Below are 21,616 nucleotides of genomic sequence, written 5' to 3'. Positions count from 1 at the left end.
AACACCGATTCGCTCACTATCACATGCTTCTTCTCTCCACATTTCACGCAAAGATCCTCTCTCTCTCTCTTCAAAAGCAACTCTCTCTCTTCAAAAGCAACTCTCTCACTCCAAAAGCAAGCAAAGAAGAGGAAGAGAGAGAGCTCGCACATTCGATACAACGAAAAAAGTAGCAAAAGCAGCGCCCACCGCCGTGGGCGGTGCCTCCTTTTTCCCCAAATTCCCCCAAATCAAAACCTCACCACATCACAATCCCTAAATTATGACCTCTTCCAACCACCACCGCCACCACTACCCCCCCTCCCCCTCCTCCTCCGCCTCCCTCCGCGGCTGCTGCTGCTGCCTCTTCCTCCTCTTCTCCTTCCTCGCCCTCCTCGCCCTCGCCGTCGCGCTCGTCGTCGTCCTCGCGCTCAAGCCTAAGAAGCCGGAGTTCGACCTCCAGCAGGTCGCCGTCCAGTACGTCGGCATCAGCGGCTCCGCCGTCTCGCTCGACATCCGCCTGCTCTTCGCCGCCTCCAACGGCAACAAGGTCGGGATCAAGTACGGCGAGTCGCGATTCACCGTCATGTACCGCGGCATCCCCCTCGGCCGCGGTGCCGTCCCCGCGTTCTACCAGCCCGCGCACACCGTGCGCCGCGTCGAGGTCGCGATCGCCGTCGATCGGGTCAGCCTGGTGCAGGCCGACGCCGCCGATTTGCTCAGGGACGCCTCGCTCAACGATCGGGTCGAATTGCGCGTCGTCGGAGACGGCGGGGCGAAGATCCGGATCCTCGGGTTAACCTCCCCCGGCGTGCAGGTTAGCATCACTCCCTTCACTCTTTTCCAGCTCATTATTACTCCCTCCGCCCCCAATTAAGAGTCACACTTTTCCATTTCGGTCCGTACTAATTAAGAGTCACACTTTATTTTTACTATAAATAATAAGTAGATCTCACATTCCACTAACTCAATTCATTCACATTTTATTATAAAACTAATATAAAAAAATGGGTCCCATGATCCACTAACTTTTTCAACCAACTTTTCTTTACATTTCTTAAAACCCGTATCCGGTCAGAGTGTGACTCCTAGTCGGGAACGGAGGGAATATTTATTTATTTTAATTCACTTGCTTATTTGCTAGGTTAAATTGCAATATTTACTGTTTTTGCTATTTCATGGAATTTCTTTGGTTTTTGGTGTTTTAAATGATCGATGATGGTTGCCTATTTACCTACGGGTGGATTCGAACATTCTCGATGTATAGTTTAAAGAATAAATGTTTACTGAGTCGTGTTTCATCGTCTAGTGGTTTTGGTAGTTCACTTGCGGTGAATTTTATCGAGTTAATTCACATGCTTATGTGACGAACAAACTAATTGATGGATCAATCGAGGTGAATTCACTTGCTTATTTGAAATTGTGGTACTTGTGGAGTCATGTACATTAGAGAATCAATTATATTTAAACTCAAATCATTCGGGTTGGGACTTAGCTGTCGCACTATTGGTCGTAGAATCGTCGAGAATTTAATTTAATGTAGTTTTTCGACTTGGCTGTGCTGTTAACTTTACTTTATTTGGTGAATTAATTCATTGCCCCATTGATTAATTACTAGTACTATGTCGCACTATATATAAGTCAACAAAATTGAACTTTTTAGGAGAAAAAATAAGTAACGATATTTTTTAGGAGACAAACAATTTTTTCTTTTATGGATAATAAGCTCAAAACAAGACCATTCGTTTTCTTTAAAATTCTATTTTTGCTTGTTGGAATTTGTGGAATGTGTATCTTGGATTGGTTTGTATTTTTAAAAGAATCTTTTTTTTCCTATGCTTTTGTCGGGTACCAGTCTGCTAGCTTGCGCACATTGCTAAGATACGCTTATTTGAGCGTGTGTATGATTTTCCCTTTTTCTTTTTCATTGTGTTTCTTTCGAGTCAAATTCTCTGTCATTGTGTTTTCTTTTTATTTTTTCACTATAGACTTTTTTTATACACACTTATCGATTTTGGTGGAATTTAAGTAATGCATTTTGTCCCAATCCTTAAATGTGATGGAGAATTTGAGACTTGGAGTTTTTAAACTGAGAATTTTGGAAATTTAGGTGTTATGAAGCTGAAAGAATTGATTTTTGTAAAAATTAAGATGGATTTATAAATTCCAATTGAGAATTAGAGAGGGTCAACTTAGAAAAATAAAAATAGAGTATATCAATATATGGATAGTAGTACGTACAATGCATATGTTGTGTAATACTGTAGTACCATGCAATAATTTTGCATATGCAAATAGTGTGTTTTGGAGTTTATTAATTATTTAAAAAATCTACTATGCTACATAAGTCTACTATTATACTACTACTCCTTATTTTAATTTAGAGTGGGAAACCATGTGGGCCTAGATATCATTTCAATTTAACACTAAGTTCAATTTTCTTGCAACATAAGTCGTCGACAGCTTTTGTCTTAGCCAGCTTTATTGAGTTCATTTTGTTGGTCCCTCGAAATTTTGACACATTTTTTTTGGTCTCTCAAATTCGGACTATTGTGTAAAAGGACAAAATAATATTCTTAGATTTCAATCATATCTAAAAATATCCCATCTAGCATTTTCGTAAATTTTTTAACAATAAATAATTAATTGTCTTATTTAATATTGAAATATTTTTATATTATTATCATTTTCTATTTATTTTGATAGATGATCTTATTTAATATAATTAATTATTTTACATTATTAAGTTTTCTATTTATTCTTGGAATGATGATTTGACTTTAATGGTGCGAAAAGTAGTTATAAGAGTATGTTTTTAGGTGAGTTAAATATTTTATCAAACCACCAGTAAATTATGTTATGGATCTATTTTAATTTAATTGATTTTTTTTTATTATAGGTATCGGTAGATTGCACAATTGCCATTAGCCCAAGAAAGCAATCCCTAATATACAAGCAGTGTGGATTCGACGGTCTCAGCGTCTGATATATGGTCTCTCTTCCTTCAATTTTATCTCTAGAAATACTTAAAAAGAAAATTCTTGTGGAGAAAAAGAGGCAGAGATTTGTGCCTATCTCTTCCTTTAATTTTCTCTCTACAAATATTTAAAGAAAATTTTTGTGGAGAGACAGAGATGGAGAATTGACAAAGTGAATTCCCACAAAGTTGAAGGCAAATTGAGATGAGTTAGAGAACATGAGTTTGAGGGGTTTCTGCAAATTTTGTATTCTTGTATAAAGTTTATAAAATCTGATTGATTCAATTATATTACTCATGTTCTCACTACTACTTAACTGATCTACTATATTATTCCTTTTATGAGTTGTGCTATATCATGGTATGCCTTTTTATTTTTATTGTTTTAGACAATCAACAGTGGTTTTTATTTACCATGTGACCATTATGAGTTAAACCCTTGACCTGTTAAAATTTACTTTATCATTGGATTTTGGTATAACATACTACTAATCCACTTTAATATAGAGTTTGAGAATATTGAAATTAGTTTTAAGAAAATGAGTGGAAAAAATAGTAAAGTGTGAGTCCCAATTTTTATACTAATTTTATACATCTTTTGAAGCATATGTCTAAGAAAGAACAACTATTTAACAATTCGACAAGATAGAAGAAAATACAAAATCAAAAGTCAAATATGCAGTATTTTAAGAGGGAGTTTACAGTGAATTGTAGTGTAGATGATAAATATGGAAGTGAGGAAATCATGTTGATTAGGTAAGAATTACTAAAAGAGTATGAATAAGTAACAGTTGGCATAAAAGAATATTTTAGTCTATATTTCGATGACAATAAAAAGGATGCAAGTATATTTCATTGTACAATTGTCACACTCAAGGTTTAGGCGTTGACCGGGCCGTAATACTTGTGCTCCTCCTCGGTTGTCTGGAAACGCCACGTCCAAACTTCGATCAAGTATCGATAAACTTGAGCTTAATCTCCTCAAGTGTAACACGAGATGTCTGTTTGAGCAGAGACACAACCCTTTTCTTAGGACCCACACAGCCACCTTTGAGGCTTGGAACCGATTTCTATGGGGCGCGTACATGTGTCACTACATAAGCGCCCCAAGCCTTCGGTTGTTGTGAAAGGGTTTTCCTCTTCTCCTTTTCCAATGCCGCCAATACCAATGGCTTTCCGATCTACCATTCAACGGATAAGATATCCCCTGCCTTTCAACCGAGGGATTCCAGACTACATCCAACAATAGCATCTGATTCACATGTGGAAACCTTCATTCATAAGAAATTTGCAATCAGTTAGTTACCATTTCGAATTTTTTTCAAGCTAATAGTTAGGAACACGGAAAACCAAAAACTAAACCGGATACACAGGATATTGTAAACAGATGCATATCATCTAATTCTGGCATTCTAGACATAAGATGCATATATAGTCAGAGATCGCTCACGTTCTTCTCTCTTAAATTAAAGTGACCAGTCGGATCACAAGTACGATTGTGATACATTAGCATATCATGATACTTGTGTAGCACGTACAGAAGTAACGGCATTTGGTACCTTATAGGGGGCTGAAGTTCGTCTCCGCTCTCTCAAAAAATTTCTGCCCAATCTAAGGTCTCCAGAACCAGAAAGCTGAGGAATGTGCAACCGCAAATGCACAAAATTAATGCATGAGGCCAACCTTCTCGTATTCAATTTTTCTCTACACAATCAATAGTCAGGAATTTCGTAGCACGAATATATAAATTCAAACTGATTAATTCAGAACTTTACAATATCATAATGCTACTATTATTAATACTACACACTATTTTATCACACACCAATTTAAAACATCAGTTTAACGTATGGCAGAGGTGTATTCACATTGAATAAGTTTGAAGAGAAGTGGATGGTGTGGGATACCTCTAGTCGGACGGTGGTGGGGGCCTTGCATAGTAGGCTTGGTAGAAGGCCTGCTCCTCCGCGTCTCCTTGAGCTTGCAGGTGCTATATCTGCGTCCCACTCCTGTTGGGCCCTCCATAGCTGATTATCCTCACGTTATTTTTGCATCTTTTCCCACTGATCAAGCTGAAGGCTGTTCAGCAGCTATATCTGTCGTCCCTAGAAGGTCGGCCAACTGGACATCTCCTCTTAGGCCGGCTGCTCTCGCTCACCTCATGCTCAGTAGCCTCCTCTTCATCCTTCCATATACGGTGCGACATCCTGGATGTGTAGAGGCTCATCGGGAATCTCGGACCACTAATGCACTACTAAATTAACTACCACTAATAACCACTACTGCACTAATAAAATAACTACTAATTAACTGCCGGTGACCCAAGAACAGCAGGAGGCTCGTTGGATCCAGGCGCAACAATGGAACGCAGATGCCATGGCGTGGAGAGCCCTGTGCAACACCCGGTTGGACAACTTTGGGAGATATCCCACTCATAATCTTCCGTGATCATCATGATTCCTCAAAGTCCCAATCTTCTTCTTCTATATCGGTGGATGCCTAGATTTCTTCCTCTTCTATAACGGTGGATGCCTAGATTTCTTCTTAGATTTCTTCTTCTTCGGTTTTGTGATTTCAATTAAATCTTGAAATTGTGCAATGTGTAATCTGATTTCAGTTGTGCGTTTGGCTATTGGCGGGAGTGGGAGGCCCCTCGGTGAGAGGAGGCTGTTGGAATTGCGTAAGTCACCCAAGAGAGTGATGCTTGAAAATGATGCGAGGGTGAGAGAGCTTGCAGCATTTTGGCATTTTGGCAAAGGCTGAGAAGGAGAGGGCCGAGGCCAAGGCGGCAAATGACAAGCCGGAGTGGATGCCTCTTCTTCTATAATGGTGGATGCCTAGATTCCAACTCCAACTGGCTGATTTGTAGTTAGGCCTAGACTCGTATCATCAATTCGTGATCACTCCTCCAGAACAAAATTCAGCACTCTTTTTCTTGGATATAGTTTACCAATGCCTCCCATACCAAAATAACACAAAGATCCATCTATTACTCCTCCGTCCCAATCGAGCAACGCTAAAATCAAATATGTCACCATTATTTTTGGAGAATATGCTACCACTCACCTATATTTATATATACAAAATAAATTAGGATTCAACATATAAAGAATCAACAAAATATGGTAGCTAGAGTAGTATTGTGATTTGGAGCTAAAATATTAAAGCTGTTTGACAGAAACAATTACTTGAAATAAAAGAGAGAAATACCGTATTGAAGAAGAGGCGGTAGTGAAGAAGATGAGTAGCTTTTATATTAGCCTTTAGGGTTTCTTTCGATTATAGTATATAAATATTTATTTCAGTCTATGTGGGATTATCCATTTCGAGTATTAAATTTTTTAGATCTTGATGAATTTGTATATTGTGGGCTCATATACGTTGGACAATTAATTTTATTTCTTATTATTGGTATTATCAACCATAAGTCATCAAAATATTTTAAAAACGGTCAAAATGTGAGTATGTATAACAACTTTAAAAATTAGTAAAAAAACCATAAAGTTTTAATTCATCCACAATTATCTTATGATAATATAGAGATGGTTTTCTCTAATTATTCCCTCTTTACTTTAACTATTTAATACTCCGTTCACCCTAAAAAGTATAAATTATTTTCTTATTAGTTTATCTTTGAAAAAGTATGAATTTTCCAATTTTAGAATAGCCAAATATCACAATACCCCTGCACATCTTTTTATTTATAACTTATACCATTACACTACACTACTAATGATGTGGAGCGCACTCTCCACTAAAACTATTTACACTGCCTTTTTTCTCTACATTATTCTTTCGGCACTCATTCTCGCTTATGATGGGACAGAGGGAGCATTAGTTTTATGATTGTGAGTATAAAAAGTTTGTGAAATGCGGAGTCAGTACATCAAAAGAGAAGAAAGTAAATGGTTACTTAAATCGTGTACAACCCTAAATGACAAAATGACTCTTTAAATTTTGAACGAATAGAGTACAGTTTTAAATATTAGCCACAAAATCATAAGGTTTTAATTTGTTCTCAACTATATGTTATGATAATTTAGATCATATTTATTTTTTTCAATTAAATTATGTTGCTTTATCTATCATTAAACAATGTTGTTTAATTTATCGACAGTGAAACCTACCAGGCTCCATCTTATTATAGCCTAATAATAGTGATCATCCATATTTAAGCTAGTGCATTGGTTGATTGGTTCTATTCATCTAGCCTCACCACTAATTTAATCATAACATAAAATTCATTTGAACTTGTCATACACCCTCTAATTGAGATCAAATAAAAGAAAACCTAACTTAAAATAAATAAAAAAAACTCAATCACTAGATATATACACTATCTTTTCAAAATCATCAGTTTTCATAGCGAATTCATTATGTTTCACATCAGCATCATCCAAATAAAGCTAAAAAAGGTGAGTAAAGGAAAAATACAACAATATCCTTTTCAATGAAAATGTACAAATGTTGAAGTAGATTTGCATGTAATAACTTCTTTTCAACAACAAATCATGGCTATGTTCTCTATTCACAAGCCAATTTGGTATCAAAGCTGCTCAAGCAAATAGCAAATGCTTGGAAGGCAGAAAGAGGATACCTATAGTCCATGGTGAATATGTCCTTCCCAACCTTACCAAACTGTAGAATGACCTTATCGTGGTCCGACTGCGCCGGCTGAGACCCAGCCGGAGGAGCGCTAGGTGGTGGAGGCGGCGGCGCCTGTGTGGCCGCAATCAACTGAAAGTTCTTCACAGAGGCGACGGTCACCCGCCCTCGGAAGTTGAGGCACCAGCACTGCAGCTGCTCGTGCCATCTCGGAGACTTGTTCTTGAGAACCAAGGGCCTCGGCTTGCTGTCGTCGTCCGAATTTGATATACCGGCGATGTCAGAAAATCTCGAGCTGCTGAATTCTGTAGAGACGTCGAGGGCCTTGGAGAAAGAGATGCTGCGGAACGAGTCCTCGAGGGGCCGAGAGAGAAGCTCGGGCTGCCCAGGCACCACCCCACCGGGTTCCATGGACGAGGCGGGGATTGAGTGCATAGTGCAGTTCATCCTCCGTGGGCCCCGCGTGCCGAGCACGTTTAGTTCGTATGAAATTTGGGATATGCTGTAGCTGCCAGTTGGCACTTTCGGGGAAACTTTCTTGGAGTAGAACCTGCGGCTGGTTCTCCCCGGAGGTGCGATGTGCGAACAATTATGTGGAGGCTGCGTGTCGAATATTATGAACTTGGTGCCAAGGAAATTTGATCTGCAAAACCATTAAGCTTTTGATATCAGTAACCATAATTGTGAAGTCAATCAACGAGACGAAATCTAGTTCGGCAATAACACTAATGCGTAGAAGGCCGGAAGTGAAAATACAATAACACTGAATTCTACCTGAGTTTTCCAATGTATGTGCTACTTGATCTCGAAATGTTGTCTGCATCCATTGAGATAATATACTCGGTGCAAGTAGTCCTACGAGTTCGTTTTGCAGAGAGAAGGAACTTCCCATTCTCAACTAGTAAAGCTGCAGATATCACCAAAGCAAGTAAACTAAGCATAGCCACAAGAGTGTATAAATGAAGGACATTCGACATAAGTCTGGGAAGAGTAAGATTAGAACAAATCAATGTTAAAGCCAACTTCTGAAATTATGCTAAACCAGCAATTTTATACAATCAACTTCACCAACTGGCAAAAATAGGCTGATCAGTTTGGGAAATTAAAATGAAGTTATACTCAGTTATCAATACCGAATTAATCATTCATATTAAGAAAAAAACACTGATTCTGGGCTGAGGCAATGAATTAAATTTCCGATAACAGTAAAATGTAAAATATTGATACAGTCACTCACCAGGGCTAAGACACAAAAACAGATGGTAAGTTAAGTTAGATTTGTCCCTCTTGATAAAGCATTGGATGGTTCCATCTCGAGACCCCGGCTGTACAAAGGATAAAGTAGATTTACTATTTTTGGTTATCATTAAAAACAAATTCACACAAAATATCATAGTGGTTAGAGAAAGGCTCCCCGATGTGATCATACAAAGGCATGGAGAGATTGTAAGTTACCTGCTTTAGTGAAACTGGAAAAGTGAGCTTCCCGGACAACTCGGGAATTTTAACAATTTCCTGGCACATGCTCCTCCATGATCGGCAAACAGCGGCGCATGCAACCACATGTTTTCGGGCCGGCCAAGTACTCTCACTCTCCTCCAACCTTCTAATCACATCGTAAAGTAGCTCGGGTGGAAGATTAGCCCAGCGGCTATTCTGAATCACTATAGGCTGGTCACTCAAGTCATGCAACGAACCATGTGATTTACCTCTATGATGACCGGAAAGCCTCACATCAAAATGCCTACGTGATAAACTCCCAAAACTGTCTCTTATATCGCGTGCTATACTTCGGAATGACATTGAACCTCAGCGTACCGAACAGGTAACGAAAAACTTCCCTGGGTCAATTTACAAGCAGCTTGAATTGGGAGACCAGCTGTCGGTGACAAAAACAGAGATGGGTTTCAGAAGTAAACAAATAAATCACAAGATGAAAGTGACAACTACAAATCACATTCATAGAAACCAGAAAAGGAAACATTTCCACATGGACTATTACACCTAATATTTTTTAGAATTAGCAAATCTTGAATACAGCCCAATATTCTGTCATGCCTTAGGAGGTGTTTACTTAAGCGATTGCTTAGAAAAACTAAAAAGTATAGGCTACTCTACTACATACTTTCATGAATAAAACAAGTTTGATCATGTAACCATTTAACACTCAATTATATTCATATGTATTGTCAGATATCAATCTAATCTATCGCCCCAAGTAAACGTCTAAAGAAATTCTATCCAAATGTGCCCCGAATGCAAGACTCTTTTAAACAGGCTCTCAATTAAGGATTCGAGCTTCCTCAACATCATCCTAAATATAACAACCTTGAAATCGGGCTCATAATAATAACATGGACCCGTATATCTTCATGGAGATATGCAAAATACGACAACGAAAAGTCAAGTAAATACAAAAAACACAACAAAATAGCAAAATTACATGAGAAAGAAGCAGCATACCTCCAACAAGGACTTCACAAAATACAAAAATTTTAAGTTTTCTTCAGAGATCTGCAGAAATAGCAGATTTATTTAGTACAACCAAGATTCAAAAATAGGAATCTCTTTAAACAAACAGAATCAAGTGTTGAACTTGAACATACACCCTCTATTTTTTTTAAAAATAACTAGAAAATGAAGAAGCAAAGTCTGAGCTAAACTCACAACGAATTCACTAACCCTAGGCTAAAAGATTTACCAAAAAAGCTCCAACAAAGGATTAAAAAGCTAATGATTCCATCAAATGCAAAAAAAGTCTCCACCTTTACCACGAAAAAATCAAGCTGAGCTGAAATCAGATCGGAGATCTACACAAAATCAAAAACCCCCAAAATCCAAATTACATTATTTCCAACCCCCAAAAATGCAAACTACTTTTCTAGAGAGAGCAGATCAACAAAATTAGCTGCAAAATTGAGCAAAATAGAAACACATGTGTATGAATCCACCTTCTCACACACACAGTTGGAATCTAGAGAGAGAGAGAGATGGTGGTGGCGATGAATCTAGCTGCGGAGGAAGAGGGGAAGTTGAGAACAGCGACCTTGAATTAACAAAGGTGAAATAACTGTGAAGTGGAGGAATTAATTTAAAGATTTAATAAAAAAGTCTTTGGATAATTAATTATTTCTCGGTTTGTCTTTGAATTATGAGGTTTATTGCTAGCTAGCAAGCAATGAAGCAACCACTCTACCTCAACATGGGTTTACTTGACTTTTTTTTTTTGGTTTCTTTGTTTTGGAGTGATTACATTTTTAGTATACATTTTGTACATTTAGAAATATTAAGGAATGTAGAGTTGGGATAGATATAAAGGATGGAGATGTTTTTGAAATCAATGTTGGATCTTATCTATAATAGAGATATTATCTGTATGACATTTGATATTAATTTCGTTCTATTTAATCCGATACTATACACGTGTTGGGAGAAAACCCATTATCACATCAGTCATGGGCCTTCGGTGTGACAAGTAGAAGGAACGTGGATCCAAAATACGATATTGTCATTGGGGTTTTCAGCCTGATAATATGTTTTTCTTAAAGGGAGTCACCGTATGAGTACAAACGCCTCGAATTATCTTAGAAAATTTGCCAATTATTGTAAAATTCATTAATATGTATATTTATAATACCTATATATACTCTAGAAAATCCTTAAGTACATAGTTAGACCTCTATCAAAAGAGACCTCGGCCTATGTAGATACTCGTATATATAACCAAAGGACTACAATATTCTTGCGGTCGAATAAGATAATACCTCGTTCTTTTCATTTCTTAATTTTCTAATTCTTTCTTTTAATAACCATCTTGCAAATTTATGAATTAACATATTGTGATTAAATTTTTTCACGAATAGTTAATTCAAATTTCATAAAAAATAGAAACTACGTATTATTATAAATATAAAATAAAATTACATAATAGAAAAGGACTTTCCATTAAAAAAATGGATTGAAACCATCCTAACCTCACCCCGTACACGTGTGAAGTACTCGAAACATCGATTGGCTACAAAGCCTGAGAGGCGGGGACGTGAGGCGTACGACGCGTCATTTGCGCTCAATGCAATATTGTGCAACACGCTATGTTGTGACAGAATAGAGCAATTGTGTAATCGAGATTAACAGAAACATAAAAAGACACATAATTTACGTGTTTCACCAACGTTATATTGGCTACGTCTACAGACATGAAACGGGCAACAAATTGTTTCAGATTACAAACTAGTGGCAAATTATACAGATTCAAGACATAATAACACGCTTACTAACACGCTTTATGACATTGTGCATGCACTCTATGCGGCATTTTTTCAATTTTTTTGGTACCGTTGCAAATGTTCACCAACACATTGAAAATTCTAAATAATATCATTGACTCAATATATATACCTAAAACACAAGTAGACGCGTGGCGGAAACTTACGTATGGGACTATCACTTTTATATTTCAATGATTTCCCATTCATTTATATCTCTGCAATTTCTAAGAACTTATGCCAAGTCAACTACAACAAATTTAATAATTGGAAGAAAAAAAAAGCAGTAAAATTAAGTAGTTTCACAATCGAAACTAGACGAGTTATTGCTCCAATATATTTATTATTGAGAATTGAAATATATGGAGTACTATAACTTTCAATTTAAAAAGTATTCGACTCTTTATTAGATTTATGACGACTACTACTATTATAAATTGATATAAGTAACGTCATCAACAAATCTAAATAAAATTTTCCTTTTAACCTAATATACTCTGCTTTTTCCCAAACACATAAACATTACTTAGTATTATTATATACTTGTTGGAGCAGTTGAAAATCTATCCATCTTTATTCTTAATGGATTATTTTTTTATTTGCTGCATTATGTGTCGACTCTCTATGTTTCTTCAATTGTTTAAAAAGGAAAATCAAATGACAACTATAATTATTAATTATTTTGTGAATTTATTATTATTGTATCGATTTCAATTGAATATGTGATGTCAATGATCCATCTTGGCATGCTCCATTATTCATTGCATCGTGTTTAATGCTATGTGATGGAATTTAATTAATACTAATATAATTGATATTCCATATCCACCTGTGTTGTTAGTTAAATGGTTGTTTGTTTTATGACAGATTTTTGTGCTTTGTTGATCTCATGTTTATTATTTTTATTGGGTTAAGCCTTTTATTTTATATAAATATGTCTTATATTAAAAAAGAAGAAACTTTGTTATTTTTTTTTTCTAAAAAAATGTTACTAATATATTAGACTAATTTGATTAAATTGAATGTTTATCAAAAGTTTGGTTAGGCCCTTTGAAAGTATGGATGGTAACTAGTATTGAATGGGAAATGGCCTATGAATTCCTAGTCCAATAAGTTCTAAGGCCCAATAGTCTTTTTGGTTGATTATTTGAATATCATGGTTTAAAGTAAAACGATCTAATGAAATAAACATTAGTATAAGGACATAATGAACCAAAAAATTTGTAGAATAACCTAATGAAACAAAATGTATTAGTACAAAGATCTCTATCCTTCAATTTATAATGTTCAAAAAATTCAAATAGTATATTAATATTTGATTTTTCTCATATCTAAAGTCACACAATTAATTGTTGAATCAAAACCCTAGGTGCTGATGAGCCATCCTTAAATCTTCGCCAAATTGTATCACCTCCTTTTAAGGCGCTTACAAATCAACGAGATGATTAGTCACTTGGCCCACCGTCAGAAACTCCACCACACCCAAAAAAATGTTCAATAACAACACGTATATTGATCAAGACGGCGGCGGTGGTGGAGGCGGTGGCGGTGGCATCTTAGCCTTATCTGCCACTAGTCGGGCCTCCAACTTTCCGGCCATCCGCGCCTCCATCTCTTTCAACACTTCCTTCATTTGCTCCTCCATCGCTCTCTCATTTCTACTATTACTACTACTACTACTACTCTTGCTATCCTTTTGCATATGCAAATGCTTCTGCATTTCCTCCACCACCACCGTTTTATTGTTTCCGCCACTATGTATACACTCGCTTTGCTCTTCCGATGGCAGCGACAACTCCATTTCCAGCCGCGTCTCCTCATCCCTACTACTACTACTACTTTTATTTTGCGACTCTACATCCATTTCTTCAATGCAACTTCTATTATCGATGTTGTTGTTTTGGGGCAACACCGACTCTGTTCGCTCCTCTGCCTCCGCCCCTGCCTCTGCCTCTGCCCTATTAGTGGTGTCACTTTGCTCTACCAGCGGCGGAATGTCTATCCGCGCTTCATTCTCAGTATTTTCCGTCAACCCTACCGTTTTCGTTTCCTCGCCTTTTCCCCACAACACAATGTACAGTCCCGCCACGATGAAAACGGCTCCAATCACCCTGTCACACTAAATATATAAAAATAAAATAACTTACAATCCAAGATCCGTTTATTTCTTTTTAGACCGTCCCATAAATTTTATACTACTATTAACTTTTTTTAATAAAAAAAAGGACAAATTTACCGAGAACTTTTGCCTACTACTACTTTGGTGCTCGGTAAAGAGCATTTTTTTTCGTGGTGAACGATAAGTAAAAGAAAAGACATACATTCCAAGATGCAGTTTCTCCTCCAAGAACAAAGATCCCCCCAAAGCTACTATCACAAGCATCAAAGGTTGAAATATCGACACGAACAACGGCCCTCTTTTCTCCACGCACCACGCCACCATCGAATACATCAAGGCCGTACCCATCATTCCCTATCATATCATATCATATTGTTCTCATTTTATCACAATTTCAACACAACATACTTAAAAAACAAATAAAAGTAAACTCACAGAGAAGGCTACTGTGAAGAGCCTGACATTCAATCCCAAATTCCACTGGCTCCAGTCCCTCTCCACTAACAGCGCGAACGCCACACCTTGAACAGAGGCCGCCACAGCCATCATCGCGGTGATGGAGTAAGGGCAAGGATAGTCTTCAACTGCCTTAGCCTATAATATAAGGATTTTTATTTTTTTGTGACTCATACTATTAAGTGAACGACGAAGATGACGACATGTTATATACGTAATATTTTCAAATTCGGACTAAAAAAATCACCATAAGATCATAGTTCTTGATTTTTGAAAATGTATTGGTTTTTTAATTAACAAATAGTTACACTTTTATATGTAAGAACAATGCAATAGTTCAGACTTATAGTCACATAATATGTCCAGCAAATCATAATTGCAGAAATATTCTTTTTTCTCCCCTTATGCAATTGTGATGGCTGGATATACCACGTGACAACATGTCTGGACAAAAGGACAAGCAAAACATGACAAAGCCTAAATAAGAGACCAGACTCACATACAAAAAAAAGAAAATTTAGAACATTTATACTTTGATGTCACTATCAGACAATTTTGTTGTACCTGAATAATGAGCCATAGCGAATAACAGAGGCAACTAGAGAGCGAAAGAGCGGCACCAATAACATATTTATGGCCGCCGTGTTCACTATGAGGCAAGCCGGAGCCACCACCATGATGAGACACCGTTGTTTCGAGAAGGTTTATACCAGTGTCCCATGGTTGAAGCACAAGCCCTTTGTAGAATGTTAGGATCATTGCTCCACCTATTCCAATAATGGTTCCCAAAACCTTGGCTTTGCCAGCTGCAGTCTTCCATGCAAGTTTTTCTAATCTTCAAAGACATGTATATGTTACATCCATCATATAAAACTAATCTCTCATCAAAATTTAAGAATAACCCTAAGTAATATAGATTTTTATAACCTAGAAAAAGAATTGTGAGACAGATAGGGAAATTGCTAAATAGAGAATAAATTGATCAGAGATGGGATTGAAAATTTACATATTGGAAATAAGTTAGGGTTAGAAAAATCAATTTATAGGTTGTATCAAAGTTTTTTTTACAATATTTAGGATTTTTGTTTTGTAAATCACTTCTCGAAAGCTTATAAGCTCGTATAAACAGTTTATAAACAGTGGCGGAGCCAGGCCCTCATGGATAATTGGACAAGACTTTTTATTCACTTTGGCAGTGCACATCACGAGTTTTAATAAAAAACTGGTAAAATAGAAAATAGATAATTTTTATGGACGATCCAAAATAGAAAATTTTAACTATTGATTGTGGACGAATGCACATGATTGAGTTGGATATTTTAATTACCTGAGACTGATGGCGACGACGAATGTAATGGCGGGAACAAGATTGGTCATTGCAGACGCGAATGTAGCCGAAGTGAGAACTAGGCCCTTTAGGTAGAGGTTTTGCCCCAAAGCTCCCCTGCAATATAATTCACAAAATTTAAAATTTGAAGCAACTGTGTAAATGTGACTTGTTTTTTTCTCCCCAAAACATTTACATTTTCTATTGTAAACTGATGGAAGAGGGAGAGAGAGACCCAAACAAACCACAAAGAAATCCGTATATGGCAATCTTCTTGGTTAATTTTGGCCTTTTTTTCCTGAAATAATATCATATAAAGAAACATAAGATCACAAGTGAAATAAGGCACTATTTCTCTTATTTTTTTTGTTTGCATGTTTGCTCTTTTTTCAATGAGCTATCTAAGAAACGAAACTCATGGGTCAGACATAGTTAAAAAAGTGTGAGACGAAGAACGAAAGTAAACCCTAACCTCATAAGATTGTGGGGCGGAAAACTGTAAAGAAAACTACAAATATCTTGTTATCAAAACAATAACATCCCTAACTAGTTTAGATTAACTAAATAAATTCAAAATACTAAATGCACTAGAAAAGATTAAGTTTAAGAGGAAGGGTTGTATGCTTATAGAAGAGGAGCATGAAGAAATGCAAACACATATGGTGAAAATGCAAATTGAGATAATTGCTCATTGGTGATGTTTTTGCCAAACAACATAATCTCGAGATACAATGTAATCTTGACACTGTAGAGACAAGTTAACGTATAGTATTCTCTTGAGTTAAGCTTTGAGAAAAAGACAATTGAGCGAATAGACATGACGTTTAGTCACAAGTAAACATGTCAATCGAACTACTCAGAAAAAACAGAACTAATCACCATAAACATTGAAATAAACACACAAAATCGACCTTTTGAACTGTCGCCAGTGGCAACGAAATCGACTTTATTCACTGTGCATGACCCCACGAGTTCCGTTTCACGGATCATACAGTTATATATATCCGATTTTAATTAAATTAAATAAAAGAAGAAGAACCTTTCGGCAAAAAATGCAATAGGGAGGATAACAGCAGCACCAAAGAGAAATCTATAGCCAACCAAAACCGAGAGATTCATGCCATCATTTGCAGCCAATTTGTAGCAAATATTCACAACGCTATACACTGTCTCCACCAACACCATTACCAAAGCTGGCTTCAACTCACTCCATTTCCCCATCTAAATTCTTCAATTCTCACTTCTCAAATCTCATTATTTATGATATCCGATATTATTGCAGGGTTTTTAACCACAACAAAGAAATTTTCAATGTGTTTTTTTTTAATTGTAAATAAACATGCACGTGTGCGTGATTTATGTATCTTGTGATGTGTATTGAATCGGATGTAAATCTTTACAATCTAATATTTGAAGATTAGTTATAATCTAAAAAAATTTGGATGAATCATGAATGTACGTTGTTATGTGGATTGAATCATAAGTAAATCTACACGATGTAAAAATTAGTTCTATTTTTTATTTTTATTTTTTTTGTTATTTGGAGCTAGTGATGCTAAAAAGAAAATATAAATGAAAAATCTGAAAATATTTTATCATTTTGTAGATTTCAATTTTTATAAGATAACTAAAATAGATTTGAAATATATGATTGTTTATTAGAATTATTAATTTATTACTTACAAGAATAATCTTGTGTGGCAAGCTATATTGTGGTAGTATAGTTTAATTATTTACTATTTCAGAGCCATGTAGGGTCTAGGAGGTCTCTAGGGCCCAACATTTAGAAAAAAAATATAGGAAAGAATTTAATAGTACTATATACTCCATAATCAAAATAAGCGAAGAAAGTGAAACTACTTTATTACCTTGAATATTATTTTAAAAATTGAACATGGACTTATTACAGTCGATTTGAAATTTACGTTTCTAAATAGCATGAAATTTAAATGGCTCAGGAAAATCATGAATGACACATAAAATTAAGCACAAATCAAATTATCTTGTTAATTTGAAATTAAAGGAATGAAGTCCATTACTATGACTATAATAATCAAGCAAACCAAAATAAAATTAGCAAGATAATTCCGATCACTCTTTTTGCTCGGCCGCCGGTGTACTCTTCTCCTCCTCGATCGCAGCTGCTGCCACCACCGGAGGTGCCGGTTCAGCTTCAGTTTCCGATTTATGGGTCACTACTTCTTCTGCTTGCTCTTTTGGCGCCTCAACCTGATTTGCATAATATATATGGAAGAAAATATTATATTAACTTGCATAATATTGTTGAAATTCTTCTATAAATTGTTCCAGATTCAAAATTTATTTTTACCAAGATTAATAAAGATTTCTCAAAAGATTCATGTTCTCAATCATGGAAAGCTAATCAATATTATTACTATAAGAGAAATACTTGTAATGATATACTAGGAGTCAGTGGCGGAACCAGAAATTTAAATAAGCCGGGGCTGAATTTTTTTTTAAATAATAATAATATTTAATTTTATTGTATGTAACATTTTTACAATTTTTAAATCCCAATTTTTGAATTCACACAATCAAAAATATTACAAAACACAACCCAAATCCCTAACTATCTCATTTCAAAATCAATATATTAAATTATAGTACTTTCTCCATTTCTTGTTAATTACTGACATTTCTTTTCAGTACGAAGTTTAAGAATAGTGTGTCAAAATAGATGGTGATTAAAGTAAGAGAAAATAAAATAAGATAAATGAAAAGAGAATTAAGTAAACGAAAGAGTTAATTTTTATCATAAATAGAAATAACTCAATTCACTTAGAACTTTCCAGAAAAAAATCAACTAACATGAAAATGAGGGAGTAGTAGTTAACAAATTTGAATTCAGTATCATAATTTTTAAATGTGCAATTTTAAATTTAATACGTAAATATAATATTGAGCCTCGTCTGAATAATTTTAAAAAACTAGATTTAATTGGAAATTAGAAAATATTTAATTAAATTTTACCGTCTCTAATCTATTGGTCATCTGATTAATTTTTAAAAAAATGCATATATATAGCACATATTTAATTAGATTTTAACACATTTTCAAATGAAATAAGGAGTACAACTAGGGGAGCGATAGCTGGATATTTTTATAGGTGCCTGCTGCCTATTTCTTTATTGCCTTTATCATATTTCCAGTAGCTTAACTTTTTAAATTCTACCCATATCCCCTATCTTCTTCTTCGATGCATTTCTTTCCCAGAGACCAGACTGAAACTTCCTGGGGCGGAGTGGGGCGGCCATGGCGGGGTTATAGGGTCCGGCGCCGGCCAAGCCCCCGCTGGCGCGGTGGCTTGGCCTATGCTGGTTCCGCCACTGCTAGGAGTATAAGGAAAATAGTTGTAACTAATTATAATTGTGATTTTCATTTTATTGAGCTATAGAATTTCTATAACGGGGAGAGTATTTACATGATATAGTATCTTTGACATGTAATATATTTAAAACAGCCAAAAATTTATAAACCAAGAAATCATACGCATCTTTTCCATGAATAACATAGGTAGGGTAACTGGTTCTCAAATAAATCATAAAAAAATTAGATTACAAGAGAGAAGATATGGTTTTGTATATGATGAAAAATATATATTAGTCTACGCTTTCGATTTCTCGAAACTAAACTAACACGAGAATAAGACCAAAATTCCTAATACACGGCGAATTCTACTTGCACTATCGTAATATTAAGTATTGGACGAATCAGTTTAACCGAACAACATCATCAAATAAAATTTTGTCTGATCCAGCAAACCGAACACACAAAATGGGCTGCTATTTTGATAAAAGAAAATTGGTTTTGAAACTAATTTATTTTCTATGCATAGATATATACACACAAATTCAAATAAAAATAGAATTAAGGAAAATATAGTAATAAACAAACCTTTGCGGCATTGTTTTGATTGACATCACCGCCTTCCGCCTTCTCCACGGCGGTGGCTTCCTCCTCACGCGGCGGCTCCGGCGCTGGGACGGTGGTGGTTTCACCTCTCATGGACTTTTGCACGCTAGCGCAGGCACCCATTATTTCTTCTCTCACCAAAGTAAATTATGAGACAAAGATATTAGGCAATATATATATATATAGGAAGGAGTGCTTAATATAATTATGGTAAGATACTTACTAGGGAGACCAATAAATATTACTCCTCCTAGGAGGAACAAGTGATATTCCCAAGTGATTAAAATAAAATGCCTTTTACATTTCTTTTTTATAAAATTTAATATTTCTCACATATACTTGGAAAATAGTACTATCCAGTGGCGGATCCAGACCCCAAAAATGGCGGGGGCGAAAATTTAATATTTAAATATTTAATATTATTTTTAATAATAAAATAAATAATATTGTATTAATATTTAAGTAACACTAGCTTCGTTAATAAAATATAAACATGCATTAGCTTGCAAATATGTATTACTCATTTTAAAATATAAAATTATTGTAAATATTATATATATTCAAAATCATCATAAATATTATATACAAAAGTAATATAAGTAAAGCAGTAAATATTTAGATTTCAAAAATATTTAAATGTTTATTTTGTTACATAGAAAATAATTAAGATGCATGGATCACAAATTATAAGTACTTTAGGAAAAAAAAACATTAACACAAGATTGAAAATAGTTTTAACTAAAGAACAAATATAACAACCTAATATAGGAAAATTAGTAAAAGTTCAGATTTTATAAAGTATTTAAAGGTATTATTTTGATGATAAGAAAGAAATATGAATTGATAAACTAAAAGAATAAAAAATGAAAAAAGTATGCTCTTGTTGAGGATTGATCCTTAGACCTCTTAGAAAAAAATCAACACACAAACCATTAGACCACTCCATTTTATATGCCATTTATTGAAAACAAAGTATATTTCTACACTCTACGGAGGGGGCGGATATACTATTTTCGGCTCGATTCAAGGGAAAGTTTAGGCTCTCCGAACGGCCGGGAAGGGGCGACCGCCCCCTCCTGCCCCCCCCCCTAAATCCGCCACTGGTACTATCAGTCTATCACTTTAAATTGTGGAGCATATCCCCTTCATAATAATGGCTTAAATTATAAGGAAAATTTACTCTATTTCTTAAAACATTGCCTACTTTGTCATTTTAGTATGTAATATAAAATCAAGCATACTTCTACTCCCTCCGTCCCCGATTAAGAGTCACATTTTTCCATTTCGGTCCGTCCCCAATTAAGAGTCACACTTCATTTTTACCAAAAATGGTAGTAGATCTCACATTCCACTAACTCACTTCACTCACATTTTATTATAAAACTAATATAAAAAAATGAGTCCCACATTCCACTAACTTTTTCAACCAACTTTTCTTTACATTTCTTAAAACCCGTGTCCGGTCAAACTGTGACTGCTAATGGGGGACGGAGGGAGTAATATTTAGGGCCCGTTTGATAAGTTAGGAATGCCTAAACATAGATACTTATATGACTATTTCTAAGTGTTTGATATCATAGTTAACCTATTATGTCAGTCCGTGGTTTTCTTTATGGCCCATCCGAGCCCGCAAATTTTTCCTTAAAATATAAAGATATGTATCTCATAAATTTGGCTGGATAGCATTTCTACCTCATTTATTATGATTTATTACTACAAAATCTAGATAATTTCTTATCTACCAAACAACAACGAAAAAACCTTCATCCGAGCTTATCTTGACACGAAGCCCACATTTCTATCTTATTTAACAAATCTTGTTATATCTCATATTTCTTATCAAACAAGCCTTACAATAAATTCAATTAACACAATTCATATTCTATGACTTCATTATAATTTTCATAATTTTTGTGTTTTATAATAATAATAATAATAATAATAATAATAATAAT

At 35.3% G+C, this 21,616-nt stretch overlaps 3 protein-coding genes and 1 long non-coding RNA gene across 6 annotated transcripts; 1 reads left to right on the top strand and 3 right to left on the bottom strand.

The window, feature by feature from the left end:
* Window positions 1-10: 10 nt before the first annotated feature.
* On the top strand, window positions 11-3,310 carry LOC125222255 (uncharacterized). Its single transcript, XM_048124771.2, has 2 exons — window positions 11-796; window positions 2,879-3,310. Exons 1-2 carry the CDS (start codon window positions 263-265, stop codon window positions 2,963-2,965), a joined length of 621 nt encoding a protein of 206 aa, XP_047980728.2. The 5' UTR covers window positions 11-262; the 3' UTR covers window positions 2,966-3,310.
* Window positions 3,311-3,733: 423 nt separating this feature from the next.
* On the bottom strand, window positions 3,734-6,282 carry LOC125222256 (uncharacterized). Of its 3 annotated transcripts, none has more exons than XR_016128992.1 (4): window positions 6,167-6,282; window positions 4,864-6,022; window positions 4,516-4,660; window positions 3,734-4,227 (listed from the first exon to the last, which is right to left on the bottom strand). It is a non-coding gene; the product is annotated as an uncharacterized LOC125222256 (long non-coding RNA). The 3 variants fall into 3 exon arrangements; XR_007176508.2 differs by having other exon boundaries at window positions 6,145-6,186; XR_016128991.1 differs by lacking the exon at window positions 6,167-6,282 and having other exon boundaries at window positions 4,864-6,160.
* A 1,094-nt stretch (window positions 6,283-7,376) lies between these two features.
* LOC125222731 (tubby-like F-box protein 8) lies at window positions 7,377-10,666 on the bottom strand. Its single transcript, XM_048125498.2, has 6 exons — window positions 10,513-10,666; window positions 10,025-10,075; window positions 9,017-9,440; window positions 8,799-8,886; window positions 8,336-8,468; window positions 7,377-8,204 (listed from the first exon to the last, which is right to left on the bottom strand). The coding sequence occupies exons 3-6, from the start codon at window positions 9,362-9,364 to the stop codon at window positions 7,481-7,483; spliced, it is 1,293 nt and encodes a 430-aa protein (XP_047981455.1). The 5' UTR covers window positions 9,365-9,440; window positions 10,025-10,075; window positions 10,513-10,666; the 3' UTR covers window positions 7,377-7,480.
* Window positions 10,667-13,342: 2,676 nt separating this feature from the next.
* LOC125185224 (WAT1-related protein At1g68170-like) lies at window positions 13,343-16,949 on the bottom strand. Its single transcript, XM_048081723.2, has 7 exons — window positions 16,768-16,949; window positions 15,964-16,026; window positions 15,729-15,845; window positions 14,966-15,236; window positions 14,381-14,539; window positions 14,148-14,299; window positions 13,343-13,937 (listed from the first exon to the last, which is right to left on the bottom strand). The coding sequence occupies exons 1-7, from the start codon at window positions 16,947-16,949 to the stop codon at window positions 13,343-13,345; spliced, it is 1,539 nt and encodes a 512-aa protein (XP_047937680.2).
* Between the last annotated feature and the right edge of the window lie 4,667 nt (window positions 16,950-21,616).

The sequence above is a fragment of the Salvia hispanica genome, chromosome 1, assembly GCF_029641045.1.
Source record: "Salvia hispanica isolate PSC_SH4W2 chromosome 1, Shi_PSC_v1, whole genome shotgun sequence".
Taxonomy (NCBI): domain Eukaryota; kingdom Viridiplantae; phylum Streptophyta; class Magnoliopsida; order Lamiales; family Lamiaceae; genus Salvia; species Salvia hispanica.
This window is presented reverse-complemented; position numbering and strand designations above follow the sequence as displayed.

Coding starts and splice junctions, on each gene's coding strand:
- LOC125222255 (XM_048124771.2), top strand. CDS start 263: ATGACCTCTTCCAACCACCACCGCCACCACTACCCCCCCTCCCCCTCC. Junction 797..2,878: donor TAACCTCCCCCGGCGTGCAG/GTTAGCATCACT, acceptor TTTTTATTATAG/GTATCGGTAGATTGCACAAT.
- LOC125185224 (XM_048081723.2), bottom strand. CDS start 16,949: ATGGGGAAATGGAGTGAGTTGAAGCCAGCTTTGGTAATGGTGTTGGTG. Junction 16,027..16,767: donor ATTGCATTTTTTGCCGAAAG/GTTCTTCTTCTT, acceptor ATATTATTTCAG/GAAAAAAAGGCCAAAATTAA. Junction 15,846..15,963: donor TTTCTTTGTGGTTTGTTTGG/GTCTCTCTCTCC, acceptor ATTATATTGCAG/GGGAGCTTTGGGGCAAAACC.
- LOC125222731 (XM_048125498.2), bottom strand. CDS start 9,364: ATGTCATTCCGAAGTATAGCACGCGATATAAGAGACAGTTTTGGGAGT. Junction 8,887..9,016: donor TTCCAGTTTCACTAAAGCAG/GTAACTTACAAT, acceptor TCCTTTGTACAG/CCGGGGTCTCGAGATGGAAC. Junction 8,205..8,335: donor ACATACATTGGAAAACTCAG/GTAGAATTCAGT, acceptor ATGGTTTTGCAG/ATCAAATTTCCTTGGCACCA.